This window comes from Brassica napus, chromosome A1 (assembly GCF_020379485.1).
Source record: "Brassica napus cultivar Da-Ae chromosome A1, Da-Ae, whole genome shotgun sequence".
Taxonomy (NCBI): domain Eukaryota; kingdom Viridiplantae; phylum Streptophyta; class Magnoliopsida; order Brassicales; family Brassicaceae; genus Brassica; species Brassica napus.
Window position 1 is genome coordinate 29,232,650 of NC_063434.1, and position 23,972 is coordinate 29,256,621.

At 27.9% G+C, this 23,972-nt stretch overlaps 1 protein-coding gene and 1 long non-coding RNA gene across 2 annotated transcripts; one reads left to right on the top strand and one right to left on the bottom strand.

Moving 5' to 3' along the window:
- Positions 1-7: 7 nt before the first annotated feature.
- Positions 8-3,681, top strand: LOC111202433 (sterol 3-beta-glucosyltransferase UGT80A2-like). Its single transcript, XM_022695301.2, has 14 exons — positions 8-316; positions 406-611; positions 684-926; positions 1,041-1,152; positions 1,465-1,635; positions 1,724-1,787; positions 1,868-1,925; positions 2,004-2,181; positions 2,279-2,409; positions 2,519-2,621; positions 2,703-2,779; positions 2,858-2,905; positions 3,003-3,152; positions 3,247-3,681. Exons 1-14 carry the CDS (start codon positions 121-123, stop codon positions 3,415-3,417), a joined length of 1,908 nt encoding a protein of 635 aa, XP_022551022.2. The 5' UTR covers positions 8-120; the 3' UTR covers positions 3,418-3,681.
- A 1,525-nt stretch (positions 3,682-5,206) lies between these two features.
- LOC125589222 lies at positions 5,207-8,717 on the bottom strand. Its single transcript, XR_007325401.1, has 2 exons — positions 5,518-8,717; positions 5,207-5,413 (listed from the first exon to the last, which is right to left on the bottom strand). It is a non-coding gene; the product is annotated as an uncharacterized LOC125589222 (long non-coding RNA).
- Between the last annotated feature and the right edge of the window lie 15,255 nt (positions 8,718-23,972).

A 23,972-nucleotide genomic window follows, 5' to 3' on the forward strand; every position in this document is an offset into this window, starting at 1 on the left:
AAAGAATCGTATAATTCATCTTACCCTTCACTTTCTGCGGTTCATATACGCACATTCAAAAGACACCCAAGAGAGATCAAGATCGTCTCTTCTGGTGAAGAGACCGAGAGAGAGAATACGATGCCGGATTTATCGCCGGCTAAACTAGACAGGGCTTCTTCTTCTTCTTCTTCAAGTTCCGACCGTGCTTCAGTGAAAATTGAGGAGATTGAAGGCGGTGGTTGTAGTGCCGTCGTTAATGGCTCTGAAGAAGTAGAGAGCAAACGGGATCCTCCTGTTGCCTCCATTGCCGACAACGCTGTGTCTGAATCTTCAGGTATTGTTTATTTATCTTAGTTTAGGCTAAAGGGCGATCCTTTATCAGATTTGGATCCATTCCCTTCTGGTTGGTGTGTGTGTTTTCAGGTGGTGGCAATAAAAGCTTTTCACGAGTATGGTCAATGCCAGTGGAGAGTTCTTCGAGTAGCGATATGGCTGAATCATCATCATCATCATTATCATCACCATCATCGTCGAAGCCTAAGTTAGTTAAATCAATGTCTGAGAGGCAGCAGATTCTTGCCGAGGATGCCGCTAAGATTTTCGATGACACAATCTCTGCAGGGAAGAAGGTACAACCGTATATTTTAAATGTCTGTATTTTGAATTACCTTTTTTTTTTTTAATGTTTGTATTTTTTGCAGCTAAAATTGTTGAACCGTATAGCTACTGTGAAACATGATGGGACAGTTGAGTTTGAAGTTCCAGCAGATGCTATCCCACAACCTATCCCTGTAGACCGTGAAGTAGAATCATCCAGAAACGGTGTTTGTCCTGATGAGTCCATTGAGGATCTTCAGTACATCCCTCCTATGCAGATTGTGATGCTGATCGTTGGAACACGCGGAGACGTTCAGCCTTTCGTTGCAATAGCCAAACGCCTTCAGGTTGGTGTTGGTGTTGTGAACTCTTGTGAGTTCAGTGGAGTTGCATTATATGTATCTTCATTCTTTTTTTTCTTTCATGTTCTTGAGATTAATGTAGAATGTTTGAAAATGCAGGAGTATGGGCATAGAGTGAGACTTGCAACTCATGCAAATTTTAAAGAGTTTGTTTTGACTGCTGGATTGGAGTTTTATCCTTTAGGTGGAGATCCAAAAGTGCTAGCTGAATGTATGTTATCTACCAAAACAGTCCCCACTCTCTCTTCATATGTAGTGTTAATTCTCGAAGTGTGCACTAGTAAAAGGTCATATAGGATTAGGATGTTTTACTAAAGAGAAAAGTTAATCGGGTTTTGAGGCTAGTATAAATACGGGTTTAAAAGATTGTAAATTTATTCATTCACAATGGGTATTTGCCTCAATTCGTTTTCCTCTCTTTAAGTTATTTGATTTCTTCTAAAGTTAATTAGCTTTTGTTCACAACATGTAGCTTTAAACGGTTATCAGCAATTCACTGGTTTCTTTATTATGTTGTGTGTAGATATGGTTAAGAACAAAGGTTTTTTGCCATCAGGCCCTTCAGAGATTCAAATCCAACGAAAACAAATGAAGGACATCATAAATTCTCTACTTCCAGCATGTAAAGAGCCTGATCCAGATTCTGGGAACTCCTTTAAAGCTGATGCCATCATCGCCAACCCTCCAGCATATGGTTAATTTACTTTCAGAAACTCTTGAATTACTGACTACTTTTTTAACATCTGCAATGCCATAACTAACTTTGGGACTGGCCATTTCAGGACATACTCATGTGGCAGAGGCACTGAGGATACCGATTCATGTGTTTTTCACCATGCCATGGACGTAAGTCTTGTATTAGCAACAGATTCTGGCTGAAATGAATGTTAATTTGTTGTTGTTGTGAATTATTCACTATCTTTCAGGCCAACTAGTGAGTTTCCACACCCTTTGTCACGTGTCAAACAACCAGCAGGATACAGAGTGAGACTTGTTTACTCTCTGATTGGTTTGCTATAAAACTTAACTTCTTCTTTTGACATTGTCTCAATTAAATTTCAGCTTTCTTATCATATCGTTGATTCATTGATCTGGCTTGGAATAAGGGACATGATAAAGGACCTAAGGAAAAAGAAACTGAAGCTGCGTCCTGTTTCATATCTAAGTGGAACACAAGGCTCTGGCTCTAATATTCCACATGGATATATGTGGAGTCCTAATCTAGTCCCAAAGCCAAAAGGTAGTATAACTCATGAGCTTACTGATGAAATGATTATGTTTATTTATGTTTCTATGAATAGCAAGTTTAGTTTCATTACTTCTCAACTTTTTTTCAGACTGGGGGCCACAAATTGATGTAGTGGGATTTTGCTTCCTTGATCTTGCGTCAAACTATGAACCTCCTGCTGAGCTTGTGGAATGGCTAGAAGCTGGTGACAAACCTATTTATATCGGCTTTGGTAGTCTTGTGAGTTTTTTTTTCACTCAAACATTTATCTAAGGCTGTGTAATTAACTTATCTTGTGAGAAATTGAAAAATAATGTATCTATCTTTTTGTGTTTATTTGTGGTGAAAGCCTGTCCAAGAACCAGAGAAAATGACTGAGATCATTGTGGAAGCACTTGAAAGAACTAAACAGAGAGGAATCATCAACAAAGGCTGGGGTGGCCTTGGAAACTGTATGTCTACCATTTCTATTGGATGCTTGCTTGTTTTTTATATTATTTACAATATATATGGTTGATGTGGCTTTAATACAGTGAAAGAACCCAAGGACTTCGTTTACTTGTTGGATAATGTCCCACATGACTGGTTATTCCCAAGATGCAAGGCAGTGGTATGCCCTATAATAATCTGCCACTCCTCTTAGATTAGTCTCTGAACATGTCTCAAACTGTTACTCTTCTGCTTTCAGGTTCATCATGGTGGTGCTGGAACAACGGCTGCAGGTCTTAAAGCAGCGGTAAGTTTAATTTGAGTGGAAGCTAAAAAATAGTATGCTTCTTGAGATGGGACTTTAGTAGTTAATAAGTGTTTTTTCTTTTGTCTTAAACACACAGTGCCCAACAACTATTGTGCCTTTCTTTGGAGACCAACCTTTTTGGGGAGAACGAGTGCACGCTAGAGGAGTAGGGCCTGCACCAATTCCAGTGGACGAGTTCTCACTTCATAAGCTTGAAGATGCCATAAATTTTATGCTAGACGAGAAGGTGAATTAGTATACTTTGAGAATATTTAAATGATCATGGCAATGCCATTGGCCATTGGGTTTGTAAATGACACTGAGCATTTGATTGGGAGCAGGTGAAGAGCAGTGCGGAGACGTTAGCAAAGGAGATGAAGGACGAGGATGGTGTGGCTGGAGCTGTGAAGGCCTTCTTCAAACATCTTCCGAGTACGCAACCGATTTCTCCTGATCAGATCCCTGAACCGTCAGGATTACTCTCTTTCAGAAGATGGTTTGCCTGTTCGTAACTTTCTTGCTCTCCAAGAATCTCGTGTCTTCTCTTGTGCATTGACACCTCTTGTATGCATGTGTTCTCTTCTTGTTCTTTGGTTTTGCAACAACTCACTTAGGCAAAATATATATTGTTTGTTTAACTACTTGGGAGTTTAATGTTTAGGTGATGCATATAGTTTTTGGCTTGTCATGAACAACAAGAAAATGAAAACAAAGCTGTTTATGTTTTGTGGGTTCGAATTTTAATATCATATGACACATGTGTCTCAGTGTTTTCATTTTCTGATGTTGAAAATACATATCTTTTCTTAAGAAAAAAGAACAATGATTGCTCGCTTATCGAACACTGATTAGTTGATCATTGCATGACTATAACATTGTTATTTATTAGCGGTTAATTGTGTGATCTAACTTTGTAATGAGCATAAGGTATAGTGGTCACATGGGGGAAGTGAATGTGCTTGAGGATCTAAAAATCATCCAGACAATATGATATACTATATTATATTTTCAAATCAGCATCTTAATAACTGGGTGAGAGGAAAAGATGTCATTCTGCTATCTATTAACGAAAACTTTAATATTTGTGCAGAACGTTGATTAAGTTGTGCTAACTATTGATGAAGACTTCAATATTTGTGTGATACGTAATTGATAAAGTTGTGTTGTCTTCAATATTTTATGGTTCTTGCTAAGAAAGCCTATCTAGAAGAAAACATACAAGGTGGTCTTGTGATGTTTTCTCTCTGGGGTAAACTCTTTTACAGTTTCAAAACAGAAACTTCAGCTCTGAAAAAATGAAACAAAGATTCCAAATCCTGAAGTAATCAATCACTTTCACCGATGTAGAGAGGCTTGGAAAACATATTGGCTGTCTTTTGAGCCACATCTTCAAGACTTGGAATCTTGTTTTCATTATTTTGAGAACTGAAGTTTCTGTTTTGAAATATGACCGCATGCATTTTCGTGTTTTTTTAATCTCTTATGATTCATGCATTTTCGTGTTTTTTTTAATCTCTTATGATTCATTTAATGAATGTTATTGTTCATTTTGTAGGCTATTACATTTTGGGAGCACCTACTAAAAATTCTACCTAATACATAAATTAAGTTTCTTAACCTTTTTGAATGAATCTTAATTTATTTTGTTTTCTTCTTTCATTTTCATGTTAAAGAGTTCTCAATTGCTCTTTATATTTTAGCTGTCAAAATAAGTTCTAAAGAAACTTAGTCTTTTTACGCCTAATAAAGAAAATTATTCCCTTTCATGATAATAGCTAGTACATTTATTTTTCACAAATTTAATTTCATTGTTATACTGTTTTATGCCACAAAAAAGAATCTTGGATAAAAACAAATACAAAAAATGAACCACTTCAATTACGTTTCTAAATATAAAACTAGGTAAGATGAGGTTAAATTGATATTTTGACTAAAATTGGATGTAATGGAGGAGAAATAAGAACATTACCGGTGACGGTGGCCAAACATGCCTATTTAGTTTACCACTGTGCATTGATGCCACTATACAATATAGGCTAAAACACTATCCACCATCGCACACCCAATTAATTAAATCATTATTTATGTCTTAATATTTGTTTTTTCTTAAACTTAAATTTTAGTTACGAAATTAACTGAAAATAGTAGATGTAAATTCAGATGTGTCCAAATTTTTGAAGAGAAAGATCGGTGATACGATATCTTTCTTATTCACAAGGTGAGATCTGATAAAGGTACGGTTTCTGAGTTTTGAAAAAGACGATCAAAAGTGTAAAAGGAGAGAAAAAAATTGCTTGCATATTATCAAGGCGACGATATTTATTATTAAGAATGTTTCAAAACATTTAGACATGCAATAATGTTAGTTATGGAGTTTAGGAATGCAACAACACATATCAGGTTGATTCCAACCAACGCATTCGCCTGCCAGATATCCTCTTTTTTTGCAGTCGACCTTACAGTTGTAAAACTCACATGGTCCAAGACATTTCATTGCTTCTACTTTTTCTACATTTCATTCAAAAAAAAAAAGAACTATGATAACAGAATATTAATATTTTCACAATTTGTTATTAGAAAAGACAAAACGTGCAGTTTATAAACGGACCAACCTGGAACCAAGAGAACGATGAAGATTGAAGAAATTACGAGAAAGCTCATGAATCCAATCGTGTAATTCATGTTTAAAGAGTATTGTCAATGTATCACTTTTGCCTATGTCTCGAAATCTATTTTATAGTTGTGCTAAGGATATGTTGTTTTGAGATATCTTTAATCATACTATACAAATTCAAAACAGAAATTGATTTGACTCTGAATATATTCAAAGTCAAAGCAGAAATTGTATTAACTTCCATTGACTAGCACATTCCAAATATATTGTTGCCAATCCTGTAGATATGTTTTTGTGTGTTTCTTTGACACATTACCAAATTGAAAATGTATTAATATTCACTGACTAATACATTTCAGTTACTTTACTGCCAAATGTCAATCTAAGGAGATTTTGATTTGATCAATCATTTAATACATACAATACGTACTTAAAGCTTGCCATGATAAAATCATACTTATTCTTTTTTCAATAATTGTCATTTTGATATTTTTTGTAACACAAAGAATGTCACTTTAGAATTCATATACAATTTATATCAATTTTAACATTAATATTCACTCCAACATGTTTGATCTTATAAAGATGTTTATTTATCTCAAATATTATTGGTTAAATAAATGTAATTATCAAAAATATAAGATTTTTAATTATTTTCTTAATTTTTAGGAAAAAATTCAAAATAACATTTTTGTAAGACATGAAGTATAAAACCTACTTGTAACAAAACCTCTTGTTCTTTAGTGCACTTCAACCATAATAATCTACAATATTAAAAGAAAAGAACGATGAGCACCATTATTATTGCTAATAAAAAAGCGCATGTGATTTTGTTTTTGAACATGAATTACAAATATCTAACCACTTTCTTGCCATTGCTTCGAATAAATATCATGTTTACTTACAAACTAGGTGTTTTGTCCGCATGTGCGGGCATAATCGTTTTACTAATAATTATTAATATATGTAATATAATTTTAAAATCATGATAATTTATAATTACATATCAAATACTCCACAAAATAAAGTACAGTAAGAATGTGAACTTTTGGTCTCCTTAATCTGCTTTGTATTTTTGAACCAGAAACATATATTAAATTACCAAAAAAAATACTAAAATACACACAATCCAAGTAAGAACAAAATAAATAAAAATTAAATAAAAACTAAAGTTCGATGATAATTTAGAAGAAAACTTAAAAAAACAAAATTTGAGATAATGATAATATTTCATTGGTTTACTTGATCAATATATACATTAACTTATCTTAATATTCCATAAGTTTACTTTTAATAAAAGAAGCAATATATATGATAGTTTTATTATTAAAGTTAATTTATGGTTAATTACATAATGATAAATCTAATTATTCATTAAGAATATATCTACTTTAGCCGTTTTAGAAACTAAACCATTAAGCACATGTTCATAACATGATTACATAGGCAACTCTCTAAACTTAATATCAAAGTATATTTTTTTATAGATTAAACAGTAATAAAACATACACGTAAAATAACTATTGGAAAAAATCAGAATACCTAATTCATAATTCAAAAACTCCATATAACAAAACCGATTTTCTCCTAGTATTTCAAACTCAAAATAAGAATTGGTCATAACTTGTTTAAAATAATTATAATTGTAATTCCAATTAGAAATTTTGAAATTGTTATGTTATTTAAATTAATAAATTAGTGATTTAAGCTAAATCCTAGTAAGATTGTTGGGAAAGTTAAAATAATTATAATCATAATTCCAATTAGAAAATTTGAAATATTTTATTATTTAAATTAATAAATTAATTAAAATCGAAATATTTATATTATCTAAATTAATAAATTGATAATTTAATCTAAAAACTACTAAGAATATGAAAAATAAGCAAAATTAGCAAAAATAATGGAGAATGCGACAAATCAGCAAAATCATTTCATAAATAATAGTATAGATATCTACATCTTCCTTCATAAAAGGTAAGCAAAAAACTGTGGAACAATTATTGTACATTTTACATTAGCCTTGACTTTAAGTGGCATTAACATTCCGTTGTTAGAACAATTTAAGATCTGTTTGGACTTGGATTATATGTGTTTCAGAAAATAAAAAAAACAACCAAAAATTTAGTTAAGTGAATTATATGTGTACTATAATAAAGAAGAAAGTTAATTAAGTGAATCAGTTACAAAACCAAAAAAGTATAATAAAAAAACCAGAGTACGGTTCGTTTGAGAAATTCTATCTAATTTTGTTTTTGAACTTGTTCTTTAGAATTAATTTTTAAAAAGTTACATTTGTTCTTTAGTTCTCAACTGGATGTTTTTGTAACTAGATCTAATTTTTACACTTTGTACAAGTTAGTTTTTAGAATATAATAATCAATTGATTCATGATCTAACTCATGTGGATCTTCTTTTACTTCTGGCTATTTTTTAGTGATGAGAGTGTACTATTTGTAGACCATATATTTCTTAGTTTAAGTAGTATATAAAATTAATTAAATTTAATTTTTTTATTACTATAGTGATGTCTATGTACCATGAAAGAGAGGTTAGCATACAAGAATATAAACGTATAATATGGTTAAAATTTTTTAAACAACATTAAAGAGTGTAAACTTTATTATATAGAGTATTTACCGAAAAACTCAGTTTTGTAGGGGTTAATCTTCATATTTTTAAACAAAATTCAATAAATTTGACAATTTTTTTATTGCATAGTTGCATCCTTAACAGACATATAATGATGGTCAAAGAAGTTTGAAATGTATGTTGCGTCCGTTTCTCTAGAGAATATATATTTTATAGTGTTTAGTCCACTAATTTAAGTAGTATATAAAATTAATTAAATTACATTTTTTATAGCTATAGTGATGTCTATGTACCATGAAAGAGAGTTTAGCATACATTAATAAAAATGTATAATGTGGTTAGAAATTTTTAAACAACATTAAAGAGTGTAAACTTCATTTTATAGAACAATTACCGAAAAACTCAATTTTGTAGGGGTTAACCTTCAGATTTTTAAATAAATTCAAAAAATTTGACAATCTTTTTCTATTGCGTAGTTTCATCCTTAACAGACATATGATGATGGTCAAAGAGGTTTGAAGTGTATGTTGTGTCAGTTTCTCTAGAGAATATATATTTTATAGTCTTTAGTCCACTGATTTAAGTAGTATATAAAATTTATTAAACTAATTTTTTAAACTATAGTGATGTCTATGTAGCATGAAAGAGAGTTTAGCATACATTAATATAATTGTACAATGTGGTTAGAAATTAAAAAAAAACATTAAAGACCGTAAACTTCATTATATAGCGCATTGACCGAAAAACTCAATTTTGTTAACCTTCAGATTTTGAAAACAATTCAAAAAAATTGACAATCTTTTTTTGTTGCATCCTTAACAGAGATATGATGATGGTCAAAGAGGTTTGAAATGTATGTTGTGTCCGTTTCTCTAGAGAATATATATTTTACTATGTTTAGTCCACTGATTTAAAAAAGTATATAAAACTTATTAAATTAAATTTTTAAAAACTATAGTGATGTCTATGTACCATGAAAAAGAGTTTAGCATACATTAAGACACATTTATAATGTGGTTAGAAATTTTGAAACAACATTAAAGAGAGTAAACTTCATTATATAGAGCATTTATCGAAAAACTCAATCTTGTAGGAGTTAACCTTCAGATTTTCATAAAAATATCAAAATAATTTGACAATCTTTTTTTATTACATAGTTGCATCCTTAACAGATATATGATGATGGTCAAAGAGGTTTGAAACATATGTTGTGTCTGTTTCTCTATAGAATATATATTTTATAGTGTTTAGTCCACTAATTTAAGTAGTATGTAAAATTTATTAAATTAAAATTTTAAATTATATTGTGATGTCTTTGTACCATGAAATAGAGTTTAGCATACATTAAGACTCATTTATAATATGGTTAGAAATTTTTAAACAACATTAAAGAGTGTTAACTTCATTATATAGAGCATTTACCCAAAAAAAACTCAATTTTGTAGGGGTTAACCTTCAGAATTTTGAAAAAAATTCAAACATTTTGACAATCTTTTTTTATTGCATAGTTGCATCCTTAACAGATATATGATGATGGTCAAAGAGGTTTGAAATGTATGTTGTGTCCGTTTCTCTAGAAAATATATATTTTATAGTGTTTAATCCACTGATTTAAAAAAGTATATAAAATTTATTAAATTAAATTTTTGAAAAACTATAGTGATGTCTATGTAAATGAAAGAGAGTTTAGCATATATAGACACATTTATAATTTGGTTAGAAATTTTGAAACAACATTAAAGAGTGTAAACTTCATTACATAGAGCATTTATCAAAAAACTCAATTTTGTAGGGGTTAACCTTCAGATTTTCATAAAAAATTTAAAAAATTTGACAATTTTTTTTATTGCATATTTTCATCCTTAACAGATATATGATGATGCCAAAGAGGTTTGAAACATATGTTGTGTCTGTTTCTCTAGAGAGTATATATTTAATAGTGTTTAGTCCACTGATTTAAGTAGTATGTAAAATTTATTAAATTAAAATTTTAAAATCTATAGTGATGTCTTTGTACCATGAAAGAGAGTTTAGCATACATTAAAACTCATTTATAATATGGTTAGAAATTTTTAAACAACATTAAAGAGTGTAAAATTCATTATATAGAGCCTTTATCGAAAAATTCAATTTTGTAGGGGTTAGTTAACCTTCAGATTTTGAAAAAAAATTCAAAAAATTTGATAATATTTCTTATTGCATAGTTGCATCCTTAACAGACATATGATTATGGTCAAAGTTGTTTGAAATGTATGTTGTGTCCATTTTTCTAGAGAATATATATTTTATAGTGTTATTATATAGTATATAAAATTTATGAAATTAAAATTTTAAAATCTATAGTGATGTCTATGTACCATGAAAGAGAGTTTAGCATACATTAAGGCCTATTTATAGTGTGGTTAGAAATTTTTAAACAACACTAAAGAGTGTAAACTTCATTATATAAAGCATTTACCAAAAAACTCAATATTGTAGGGGTTAACCTTTAGATTTTGAAATAATTCAAAATAATTTGACAATATTTTTTTATTGCATAGTTGCATCCTTAACATACATATAATGCTGGTCAAAGACGTTTGAAATGTATGTTGTGTCCGTTTCTCTAGAGAACATATATTTTATAGTGTTTAGTTCAGTGATTTAAGTAGTATGTAAAATTTATAAAATTAATTTTTTTAAAACTATAGTGATGTGTATGTACCATGAAAGAGATTTTAACATAAATTAATATAGTTGTATAATGTGGTTAGAAATTTTGAAACAACATTAAAGAGTGTAAACTTCATTATATAGAGCATTTATCGAAAAACTCAATTTTGTAAGGGTTAACCTTCAGATTTTCGTAAAAAATTCAAAAAATTTGATAATCTTTTTTTATTGCATAGTTGCATCCTTAACAGATATATGATGATGGTCAAAGAGCTTAGAAACATATGTTGTGTTTGTTTCTCTATAGAATATATATTTTATAGTTTTTAGTCCACTGATTTTGAAAAGTATATAAAATTTATTAAATTAAATTTTTAAAAACTATATTGATGTCTATGTACCATGAAAGAGAGTTTAGCATACATTAAGACACATTTATAATGTGGTTAGAAATTTTGAAACAACATTAAAGAGTGTAAACTTTATTATATAGAACATTTATCGAAAAACTCAATTTTGTAGGGGTTAACCTGCAGATTTATAAAAAAAATTCAAAAAATTTGACAATATTTTTTTATTGCATAGTTGCATCCTTAACAGATATATGATGATGGTCAAAGAGGTTTGAAACGTATGTTGTGTTTATTTCTCTAGAGAATATATATTTTATAGTGTTTAGTCCACTAATTTAAGTAGTATGTAAAATTTATTAAATTATAATTTTAAATCTATAATGATGTCTTTGTACCATGAAAGAGAGTTTTGCATACATTAAGACTCATTTATAATGTGGTTAGAAATTTTTAAACAACATTAAAGAGTGTAAACTTCATTATATAGAGCGTTTATCGAAAAATTCAATTTTGTAGGGGTTTAACCTTCAAATTTTGAAACAAATTCAAAAAATTTGATAATCTTTTTTTTTTTGCATAGTTGGATCCTTAACAGACATATGATGATGGTAAAAGAGGCTTGAAATGTATGTTGTATCCGTTTTTCTAGAGAATATATATTTTAAAGTGTTTAGTCCATAGATTTAAATAGTATATAAAATTTTTGAAATTAATATTTTAAAATCTATAGTGATGTCCATGTACCATGAAAGAGAGTTTAGCATACATTAAGACCCATTTATAATGTGGTTAGAAATTTTTAAACAACACTAAAGAGTGTAAACTTCATTATATAGAGCATTTACCGAAAAACTCAATTTTGTAGGGGTTAACCTTCAGATTTTGAAAAAAATTCAAATATTTTGACAATCTTTTCTTATTGCGTAGTTGCATCCTTAACAGGCATATGATGATGTTCAAAGAGGTTTGAAATGTATTTTGTGTCCGTTTCTCTAGAAAATATATATTTTAAAGTGCTTAATCCACTGATTTTAAAAAGTATATAAAACGTATTAAATTAAATTTTTAAAAACTATAGTGATGTCTATGTACCATGGAAGATAGTTTAGCATACATTAAGACACATTTATAATGTGGTTAGAAATTTTGAAACAACATTAAAGAGTGTAAACTTCATTATATAGAGCATTTATCGAATAACTCAATTTTGTAGGGGTTAACCTTCAGATTTTCGTAAAAAAATCAAAACAAATTGACAATCTTTTTTTATTGCATAGTTGCATCCTTAACAGATATATGATGATGATCAAAGAGCTTAGAAACGTATGTTGTGTTTGTTTCTCTAGAGAATATATATTTTATTGGTTTTAGTCCACAGATTTAAGTAGTATGTAAAATTTATTAAATTAATTTTTTTTTAAACTATAGTGATGTCACTGTACCATGAAAGAGAGTTTAGCGTACATTAAGACCCATTTATAATGTGGTTAGAAATTTTTAAACAACATTAAAGGGTGTAAATTTCATTATATAGAGCCTTTATCGAAAAATTCAATTTTCTAGGGGTTAACCTTCAGATTTTGAAAAAAATTCAAAAAATTTGATAATCTTTTTTTATTGCATAGTTGCATCCTTAACAGACATATTATTATGGTCAAAGTGGTTTGAAATGTATGTTATGTCCGTTTTTCTAGAGAATATATATATTTTATAGTGTTTAGTCCACTGATTTAAATAGTATATAAAATTTTTGAAATTAAAATTTTAAAATCTATAGTGATGTCCATGTACCATGAAAGAGAGTTTAGCATACATTAAGACCCATTTACAATGTGGTGAGAAATTTTTAAACAACACTAAAGAGTGTAAACTTCATTATATAGACCATTTACCGAAAAACGTAATTTTGTAGGGGTTAACCTTCAGATTTTGAAAAAATTTCAAACATTTTGACAATCTTTTTTTATTGCATAGTTGCATCCTTAACAGGCATATAATGATGTTCAAAGAGGTTTGAAATGTATTTTGTGTCCGTTTCTCTAGAAAATATATATTTTAAAGTGCTTAATCCACTGATTTTAAAAAGTATATAAAACGTATTAAATTAAATTTTTAAAAACTATAGTGATGTCTATGTACCATGGAAGATAGTTTAGCATACATTAAGACACATTTATAATGTGGTTAGAAATTTTGAAACAACATTAAAGAGTGTAAACTTCATTATATAGAGCATTTATCGAATAACTCAATTTTGTAGGGGTTAACCTTCAGATTTTCGTAAAAAAATCCAAAAATTTGACAATCTTTTTTTATTGCATAGTTGCATCCTTAAAAGATATATGATGATGGTCAAAGAGCTTAGAAACGTATGTTGTGTTTGTTTCTCTAGAGAATATATATTTTATAGTTTTTAGTCCACTGATTTAAATAGTATGTAAAATTTATTAAATTAATTTTTTTTAAAACTATAGTGATGTCTTTGTACCATGAATGAGAGTTTAGCATACATTAAGAATAATTTATAATGTGGTTAGAAATTTTAAAACAACATTAAAGAGTGTAAACTTCATTATAAAGAGCCTTTATCGAAAAATTCAATTTTGTAGGGGTTAACCTTCAGATTTTGAAAAAAATTCAAAAAATTTGATAATCTTTTTTTATTGCAAAGTTGCATCCTTAACAGACATATTATTATGGTCAAAGTGGTTTGAAATGTATGTTGTGTCCTCTTTTCTAGAGAATATATATTTTATAGTGTTTAGTCCACTGATTTAAATAGTACTTGATTTTGACCCGCACGCCCGTGCGGGTGTATTTAAAAAACAAAATATGATGCTATTTGATTTTTATGTCACTATTTAGAGTTGTGCAAAAAACTCGAATTCGAAGAATTGAACCGATTCAATCCGAATAAGTAGTACTAAATCCGAACCGGAATTGACTAAATATCCGAATTATTCGAAATTTTGGTATTTGAAAAACTAAAATCTAATCCGATCCAAACCGAAGTATTTTGGGTATCCAAAATAGATTTATGTACTTATATATATTAATTATTTTTAGATTTTATATATATAAAAACATCGAAAATATATATGATACTTTTAAGTTTGCTTAAATGCTTGAAAATATATACAAATAATAAAACGTAAATATCTTAAATAGTTAAAATATACTCAAAACTCCAAAAATACTTAAATAATTATTAATTCTCTATCCAAATATTTAAACCAAACCTATTTAAACTGATTATCCAAATCCGAACCAAATCCTCAAAAATCTGAAATGAACACGAAATCCCAAAAAGATCCGAAAACGAACCCGAACGCCCACCAAATATGTGTTATCATAGGTTACAAAATAATTTAAGTTAATGTTTGAAATTGGGCTTTGTATTGTATTTTTCTTATATATATTGAAAACATTTTTATAATAGTTATTTGAAAATATGTTAGTAAAAATCAAATTTTGAATTTATGTTTATTTTTAATGAATTTTTGATATAAATCAATTTTAAATTATTATTTTGATTTAAATATATATATCAAGTAATATAGACCCATTACTTTTTAATATAATGTAATGGACTTCCAATTTTTTTAGTAGCATAAGCTCATTATTCTTTTTTCTAATTTACTGCTATCCATGTTTCCAAACAATACTATTTTTTAACTACTATCCATATTGCCAAACAATTCCAATGTGTACTTCAAGTTTAATAATATAGATATAAAATTATTGAAATTAAAATTTTAAAATATATAGTGATGTCCATGTACCATGAAAGAGAGTTTAGCATACATTAAGACCCATTTATAATGTGGTTAAAAAATTTTAAACAACACTAAAGAGTGTAAACTTCATTATAAAAAGCATTTACCGAAAAACTCAATTTTGTAGGGGTTAACCTTCAGATTTTGAAAAAAATTCAAACATTTTGAAAATCTTTTTTTTATTGCATAGTTGCATCCTTAACAGGCATATGATGATGTTCAAAGAAGTTTGAAATGTATTTTGTGTCCGTTTCTCTAGAAAATATATATTTTATAGTGCTTAATCCACTGGTTTTAAAAAGTATATAAAACGTATTAAATTAAATTTTTAAAAACTATAGTGATGTCTATGTACCATGAAAGAGAGTTTAGCATACATTAAGACACATTTATAATGTGGTTAGAAATTTTGAAACGACATTAAAGAGTGTAAACTTCATTATATAGAACATTTATCGAATAACTCAATTTTGTAGGGGTTAACCTTCAGATTTCGTAAAAAAATCAAAAAAATTGACAATCTTTTTTTATTGCATAGTTGCATCCTTAACAGATATATGATGATGGTCAAAGAGCTTAGAAACGTATGTTGTGTTTGTTTCTCTAGAGAATATATATTTTATAGTTTTTAGTCCACAGATTTAAATAGTTTCTAAAATTTATTAAATTAATTTTTTTCTAAACTATAGTGATGTCTATGTACCATGAAATAGAGTTTAGCGTACATTAAGACCCATTTAAAATGTGGTTAGAAATTTTTAAACAACATTAAAGAGTGTAATCTTCATTATATAGAGCTTTTATCGAAAAATTCAATTTTGTAGGGGTTAACCTTCAGATTTTGAAAAAAATTCAAAAAATTTGATAATCTTTTTTTTATTGCATAGTTGCATCCTTAACAGACATATTATTATGGTCAAAGTGGTTTGAAATGTATGTTGTGTCCGTTTTTCTAGAGAATATATATTTTATAGTGTTTAGTCCACTGATTTAAATAGTATATAAAATTTTTGAAATTAAAATTTTAAAATCTATAGTGATGTCCATGTACCATGAAAAAGAGTTTAGCATACATTAAGACTAATTTATAATGTGGTTAGAAATTTTTAAACAACATTAAAGAGTGTAAACTTCATTATATAGAGCCTTTATCGAAAAATTCAATTTTGTAGGGGTTAACCTTCAGATTTTGAAAAAAATTCAAAAAATTTGATAATCTTTTTTTATTGCATAGTTGCATTTTTAACAGACATATTATTATGGTCAAAGTGGTTTGAAATGTATGTTGTGTCCGTTTTTCTAGAGAATATATATTTTATAGTGTTTAGTCCACTGTTTTAAATAGTATATAAAATTTTATCTATAGTGATGTCCATGTACCATGAAAGAGAGTTTAGCATACATTAAGACTAATTTCTAATGTGGTTAGAAATTTTTAAACAACATTAAAGAGTGTAAACTTCATTATATAGAGCCTTTATCAAAAAATTCAATTTTGTAGGGATTAACCTTCAGATTTTGAAAAAAATTCAAAAAATTTGATAATTTTTTTTTATTGCATAGTTGCATCCTTAACAGACATATGATTATGGTCAAAGGGGTTTGAAATGTATGTTGTGTCTGTTTTTCTAGAGAATATATATTTTATTGTGTTTAGTCCACTGATTTAAATAGTATATAAAATTTTTGAAATTAAAACTTTAAAATCTATAGTGATGTCCATGTACCATGAAAGAGAGTTTAGCATACATTAAGACCCATTTATAATGTGGTTAAAAAATTTTAAACAACACTAAAGAGTGTAAACTTCATTATATATAGCATTTACCGAAAAACTCAGTTTTGTAGGGGTTAACCTTCAGATTTTGAAAAAAATTCAAACGTTTTGACAATCTTTTTTTATTGCATAGTTGCATCCTTGACAGGCATATGATGATGTTAAAAGAGGTTTGAAATGTATTTTGTGTCTGTTTCTCTAGAAAATATATATTTTATAGTGTTTAATCCACTAATTTTAAAAAATATATAAAACTTATTAAATTAAATTTTTAAAAACTATAGTGATGTCTATGTACCATGAAAGAGAGTTTAGCATACATTAAGACACATTTATAATATGGTTAGAAATTTTGAAACAACATTAAAGACTGTAAACTTCATTATATAGAGCATTTATCGAAAAACACATTTATAACCTTCAGATTTTCGTAAAAAAATCAAAAAATTGACAATCTTTTTTTATTGCATAGTTGCATCCTTAAGATATATATGATGATGGTCAAAGAGCTTAGAAACGTATGTTGTGTTCGTTTCTCTAGAGAATATATATTTTATAGTTTTTAGTCCACTGATTTAAATAGTATGTAAAATTTAGTAAATTAATTTTTTTTTTAAACTATAGTGATGTCTTTGTACCATGAATGAGAGTTTAGCATACATTAAGACTAATTTATAATGTGGTTAGAAATTTTTAAACTACATTAAAGAGTGTAAACTTCATTATATAGAGCCTTTATCGAAAAATTCAATTTTGTAGGGGTTATAACCCCTACAAAAATATTAAGTTTTTGGTAAATACTTTATATACTGAAGCCTATAATCTTTAGTGTTGTTTTAAAATTTATACCATATTCTACATTTGTATTAATGTATGCTAAACTCTTTTTCATGGTAAATGAGCATCGTTCAATTGTTTTTATCAATTAATTTAGTAAAACTTCATAATACCCCCTAAATCGATGGAATAACCAATATAAAATTATTATTTTCTTGAGAAACGGACACGACAAATGCTCCAAACCTCTTTGAACATCATCATATGTTAGTGCAGGATGCAACTAGGCAATAAAACAATATTGTCATTTTTTTGAAATTTTCTCAAAATCTATGGGCTAACCCCTACAAAAATATTGAGTTTTTGGTAAATACATTATATACTGAAGCCTATAATCTTTAGTGTTGTTTTAAAATTCATATCATATTCTACATTTGTATTAATGTATACTAAACTCTTTTTCATGGTAAATGAGCATCGTTCAATTGTTTTTATCAATTAATTTAGTAAAACTTCATAATACCCCCTAAACCGATGGAATAACCAATATAAAATTATTATTTTCTTGATAAACGGAGAGCAAAAATGCTCTAAACCTCTTTGAACATTATCATATGTTAGTGCAGGATGCAACTAGGCATTAAAACAATATTGTCATGTTTTTTGAAATTTTCTCAAAATATATGGGCTAACCCCTACAAAAATATTGAGTTTTTGGTAAATACTTTATATACTAAAGCCTATAATCTTTAGTGTTGTTTTAAAATTTCTACCATATTCTACATTTATATTAATGTATGCTAAAATCATTTTCATGGTAAATGAGCATCATTCAATTGTTTTTATCAATTAATTTATTAAAGCTTCATAATACCTCCTAAATCGATGGAATAACCAATATAAAATTATTATTTTCTTGATAAACGGAGAGAACAAAGGCTTCAAACCTCTTTTAACATAATCACATGTTAGTGCAGGATGAAACTAGGCATTAAAACAATATTGTCATATTTTTTGAAATTTTCTCAAAATCTATGGGCTAACCCCTACAAAAATATTGAGTTTTTGTTAAATACTTTCTATACTGAAGCCTATAATCTTTAGTGTTGTTTTAAAATTTATACCATATTATACATTTGTATTTATGTACGCTAAACTCATTTTCATGGTAAATGAGCATCTTTCAATTGTTTTTCTCAAATAATTTAATAAAACTTCATAATACTCCCTAAATCGATGGAATAACCACTATAAAATTATTATTTTCTTGAGAAACGGACACGACAAAGGCTCCAAACCTCTTTGAACATCATCATATGTTAGTGCATGATGCAACTAGGCAATAAAACAATATTGTTATATTTTTTGAAATTTTCTCAAAATCTATGGGCTAACCCCTACAAAAATATTTAGTTTTTGGTAAATACATTATATACTGAAGCCTATAATCTTTAGGGTTGTTTTAAAATTCATACCATATTCTACATTTGTATTAATGTATGGTAAACTCTTTTTCATGGTAAATGACCATCGTTCAATTGTTTTTATCAATTAATTTAGTAAAACTTCATAATACCCCCTAAATCGATGGAATAACCAATATAAAATTATTATTTTCTTGATAAACGGAGAGAACAATAACTCCAAACCTCTTTGAACATCTTCATATGTTAGTGTAGGATGTAACTAGGCATTAAAACAATATTGTCATTTTTTTTGAAATTTTATCAAAATCTATGGGCTAACAACCCACTCCAAAAATATTGAGTTTTTGGTAAATACTTTATATACTGAAGCCTATAATCTTTAGTGTTGTTTTAAAATTTATATCATATTCTACATTTGTATTTATGTATGCTAAACTCATTTTCATGGTAAATGAGCATCTTTCAATTGTTTTTATCAAATAATATAATAAAACTTCAGAATACTCCCAAAATCGATGGAATAACCACTATAAAATAATTATTTTCTTGATAAACGGACACGACAAAGGCTCCAAACCTCTTTGAACATCATCATATGTTAGTGCAGGATGCAACTAGGCATTAAAACAATATTGTCATTTTTTTTTTAATTTTCTCAAAATCTATGGGCTAACCCCTACAAAAATATTGAGTTTTTGGTATATACTTTATATACTGAAGCCTATAATCTTTAGTGTTGTTTTAAAATTTATACCATATCTACATTTGTATTAATGTATGCTAAACTCTTTTTCATGGTAAATGAGCATCGTTCAATTGTTTTTATCAATTAATTTAGTAAAACTTCATAATACCCCCTAAATCGATGGAATAACCAATATAAAATTATTATTTTCTTGATAAACGGAGAGAACAAAGGCTTCAAACCTCTTTGAACATCATCATATGTTAGTGCAGGATGCAACTAGGCATTAAAACAATATTGTCTTTTTTTTTGAAATTTTCTCAAAATCTATGGGCTAACAACCCACTCCAAAAATATTGAGTTTTTGGTAAATACTTTATATACTGAAACCTGTAATCTTTAGTGTTGTTTTAAAATTTATACCATATTCTACATTTGTATTTATGTATGCTAAACTCATTTTCATGGTAAATGAGCATCTTTCAATTGTTTTTATCAAATAATTTAATAAAACTTCATAATACTCCCTAAATCGATGGAATAACCACTATAAAATTATTATTTTCTTGATAAACGGACACGACAAAGGATCCAAACCTCTTTGAAAATCATCATATGTTAGTGCAGGATGCAACTAGGCAATAAAACAATATTGTCATATTTTTTGAAATTTTCTCAAAATCTATGGGCTAACCCCTACAAAAATATTGAGTTTTTGGTAAATACATTATATACTGAAGCCTATAATCTTTAGTGTTGTTTTAAAATTCATACCATATTCTAAATTTGTATTAATGTATGCTAAACTCTTTTTCATGGTAAATGAGCATCGTTCAATTGTTTTTATCAATTTATTTAGGAAAACTTCATAATACCCCTTAAATCGATGGAATAACCAATATAAAATTATTATTTTCTTGATAAACGGAGAGAACAAAGACTCCAAACCTCTTTGAACATCTTCATATTTTAGTGTAGGATGCAACTAGGCATTAAAACAATATTGTCATTTTTTTTGAAATTTTATCAAAATCTATGGGCTAACCCCTACAAAAATATTGAGTTTTTTGTAAATACATTATATACTGAAGCCTATAATCTTTAGTGTTGTTTTAAAATTTATACCATATTCTACATTTGTATTTATGTATGCTAGACTCATTTTCATGGTAAATGAGCATCTTTCAATTGTTTTTATCAAATAATTTAATAAAACTTCATAATACTCCCAAAATCGATGGAATAACCACTATAAAATTATTATTTTCTTGATAAACGGACACGACAAAGGCTCAAAACCTCTTTGAACATCATCATATGTTAGTGAAGGATGCAACTAGGCATTAAAACATTATTGTCATTTTTTTTGAAATTTTCTCAAAATCTATGGGCTAACCCCTACAAAAATATTGAGTTTTTGGTAAATACTTTATATACTGAAACCTATAATCTTTAGTGTTGTTTTAAAATTTATACCATATTCTACATTTGTATTTATGTATGTTAAACTCATTTTCATGGTAAATGAGCATCTTTCAATTATTTTTATCAAATAATTTAATAAAACTTCATAATACTCCCTAAATCGATGGAATAACCACTATAAAATTATTATTTTCTTGAGAAACGGACACGACAAAGGCTCCAAACCTCTTTGAACATCATCATATGTTAGTGCAGGATGCAACTAGGCAATAAAACAATATTGTCATATTTTTTGAAATTTTCTCAAAATCTATGGGCTAACCCCTACAAAAATATTTAGTTTTTGGTAAATACATTATATACTGAAGCCTATAATCTTTAGTGTTGTTTTAAAATTCATACCATATTCTTCATTTGTATTAATGTATGGTAAACTCTTTTTCATGGTAAATGAGCATCGTTCAATTGTTTTTATCAATTAATTTAGTAAAACTTCATAATACCCCCTAAATCGATGGAATAACCAATATAAAATTATTATTTTCTTGATAAACGGAGAGAACAATAACTCCAAACCTCTTTGAACATCTTCATATGTTAGTGTAGGATGTAACTAGGCATTAAAACAATATTGTCATTTTTTTTGAAATTTTATCAAAATCTATGGGCTAACAACCCACTCCAAAAATATTGAGTTTTTGGTAAATACTTTATATACTGAAGCCTATAATCTTTAGTGTTGTTTTAAAATTTATATCATATTCTACATTTGTATTTATGTATGCTAAACTCATTTTCATGGTAAATGAGCATCTTTCAATTGTTTTTATCAAATAATTTAATAAAACTTCAGAATACTCCCAAAATCGATGGAATAACCACTATAAAATTATTATTTTCTTGATAAACGGACACGACAAAGGCTCCAAACCTCTTTGAACATCATCATATGTTAGTGCATGATGCAACTAGGCATTAAAACAATATTGTCATTTTTTTTGAAATTTTCTCAAAATCTATGTAACCCCTACAAAAATATTGAGTTTTTGGTAAATACTTTATATACTGAAACCTATAATCTTTAGTGTTGTTTTAAAATTTATACCATATTCTACATTTGTATTTATGTATGTTAAACTCATTTTCATGGTAAATGAGCATCTTTCAATTGTTTTTATCAAATAATTTAATAAAACTTCATAATACTCCCAAAATCGATGGAATAACCACTATAAAATTATTATTTTCTTGATAAACGGATACAACAAAGGCTCCAAACCTCTTTGAACATCATCATATGTTAGTGCAGGATGCAACTAGGCATTAAAACAATATTGTCATATTCTTTGAAATTTTCTCAAAATCTATGGGCTAACCCCTACAAAAATATTGAGTTTTTGTTAAATACTTTATATACTAAAGCCTATAATCTTTAGTGTTGTTTTAAAATTTATACCATATTCTACATTTGTATTAACGTATGCTAAACTTTTTTTCATGGTAAATGAGCATCGTTCAATTGTTTTTATCAATTAATTTAGTAAAACTTTATAATACCCCCTAAATCGATGGAATAACCACTATAAAATTATTATTTTCTTGAGAAACGGACACGACAAAGGCTCCAAACCTCTTTGAACATCATCATATGTTAGTGCAGGATGCAACTAGGCAATAAAACAATATTGTCATATTTTTTGAAATTTTCTCAAAATCTATGGGCTAACCCCTACAAAAATATTTAGTTTTTGGTAAATACATTATATACTGAAGCCTATAATCTTTAGTGTTGTTTTAAAATTCATACCATATTCTTCATTTGTATTAATGTATGGTAAACTCTTTTTCATGGTAAATGAGCATCGTTCAATTGTTTTTATCAATTAATTTAGTAAAACTTCATAATACCCCCTAAATCGATGGAATAACCAATATAAAATTATTATTTTCTTGATAAACGGAGAGAACAAACACTCCAAACCTCTTTGAACATCTTCATATGTTAGTGTAGGATGTAACTAGGCATTAAAACAATATTGTCATTTTTTTTGAAATTTTATCAAAATCTATGGGCTAACAACCCACTCCAAAAATATTGAGTTTTTGGTAAATACTTTATATACTGAAGCCTATAATCTTTAGTGTTGTTTTAAAATTTATATCATATTCTACATTTGTATTTATGTATGCTAAACTCATTTTCATGGTAAATGAGCATCTTTCAATTGTTTTTATCAAATAATTTAATAAAACTTCATAATACTCCCTAAATCGATGGAATAACCACTATAAAATTATTATTTTCTTGATAAACGGACACGACAAAGGCTCCAAACCTCTTTGAACATCATCATATGTTAGTGCAGGATGCAACTAGGCATTAAAACAATATTGTCATATTTTTTGAAATTTTCTCAAAATCTATGGGCTAACCCCTACAAAAATATTGAGTTTTTGGTAAATACTTTATATACTGAAGCCTATAATCTTTAGTGTTGTTTTAAAATTTATACCATATTCTACATTTGTATTAATGTATGCTAAACTCTTTTTCATGGTAAATGAGCATCGTTCAATTGTTTTTATCAAATAATTTAATAAAACTTCATAATACTCCCTAAATCGATGGAATAACCACTATAAAATTATTATTTTCTTGATAAACGGAGAGAACAAAGGCTCCAAACCTCTTTGAACATCATCATATGTTAGTGCAGGATGCAACTAGGCATTAAAACAATATTGTCATATTTTTTGAAATTTTCTCAAAATCTATGGGCTAACCCCTACAAAAATATTGAGTTTTTGGTAAATACTTTATATACTGAAGCCTATAATCTTTAGTGTTGTTTTAAAATTTATACCATATTCTACATTTGTATTAATGTATGCTAAACTCTTTTTCATGGTAAATGAGCATCGTTCAATTGTTTTTATCAATTAATTTAGTAAAACTTCATAATACCCCTAAATCGATGGAATAACCACT

Coding starts and splice junctions, on each gene's coding strand:
- LOC111202433 (XM_022695301.2), top strand. CDS start 121: ATGCCGGATTTATCGCCGGCTAAACTAGACAGGGCTTCTTCTTCTTCT. Junction 1,153..1,464: donor TCCAAAAGTGCTAGCTGAAT/GTATGTTATCTA, acceptor TGTTGTGTGTAG/ATATGGTTAAGAACAAAGGT. Junction 2,182..2,278: donor TCTAGTCCCAAAGCCAAAAG/GTAGTATAACTC, acceptor ACTTTTTTTCAG/ACTGGGGGCCACAAATTGAT.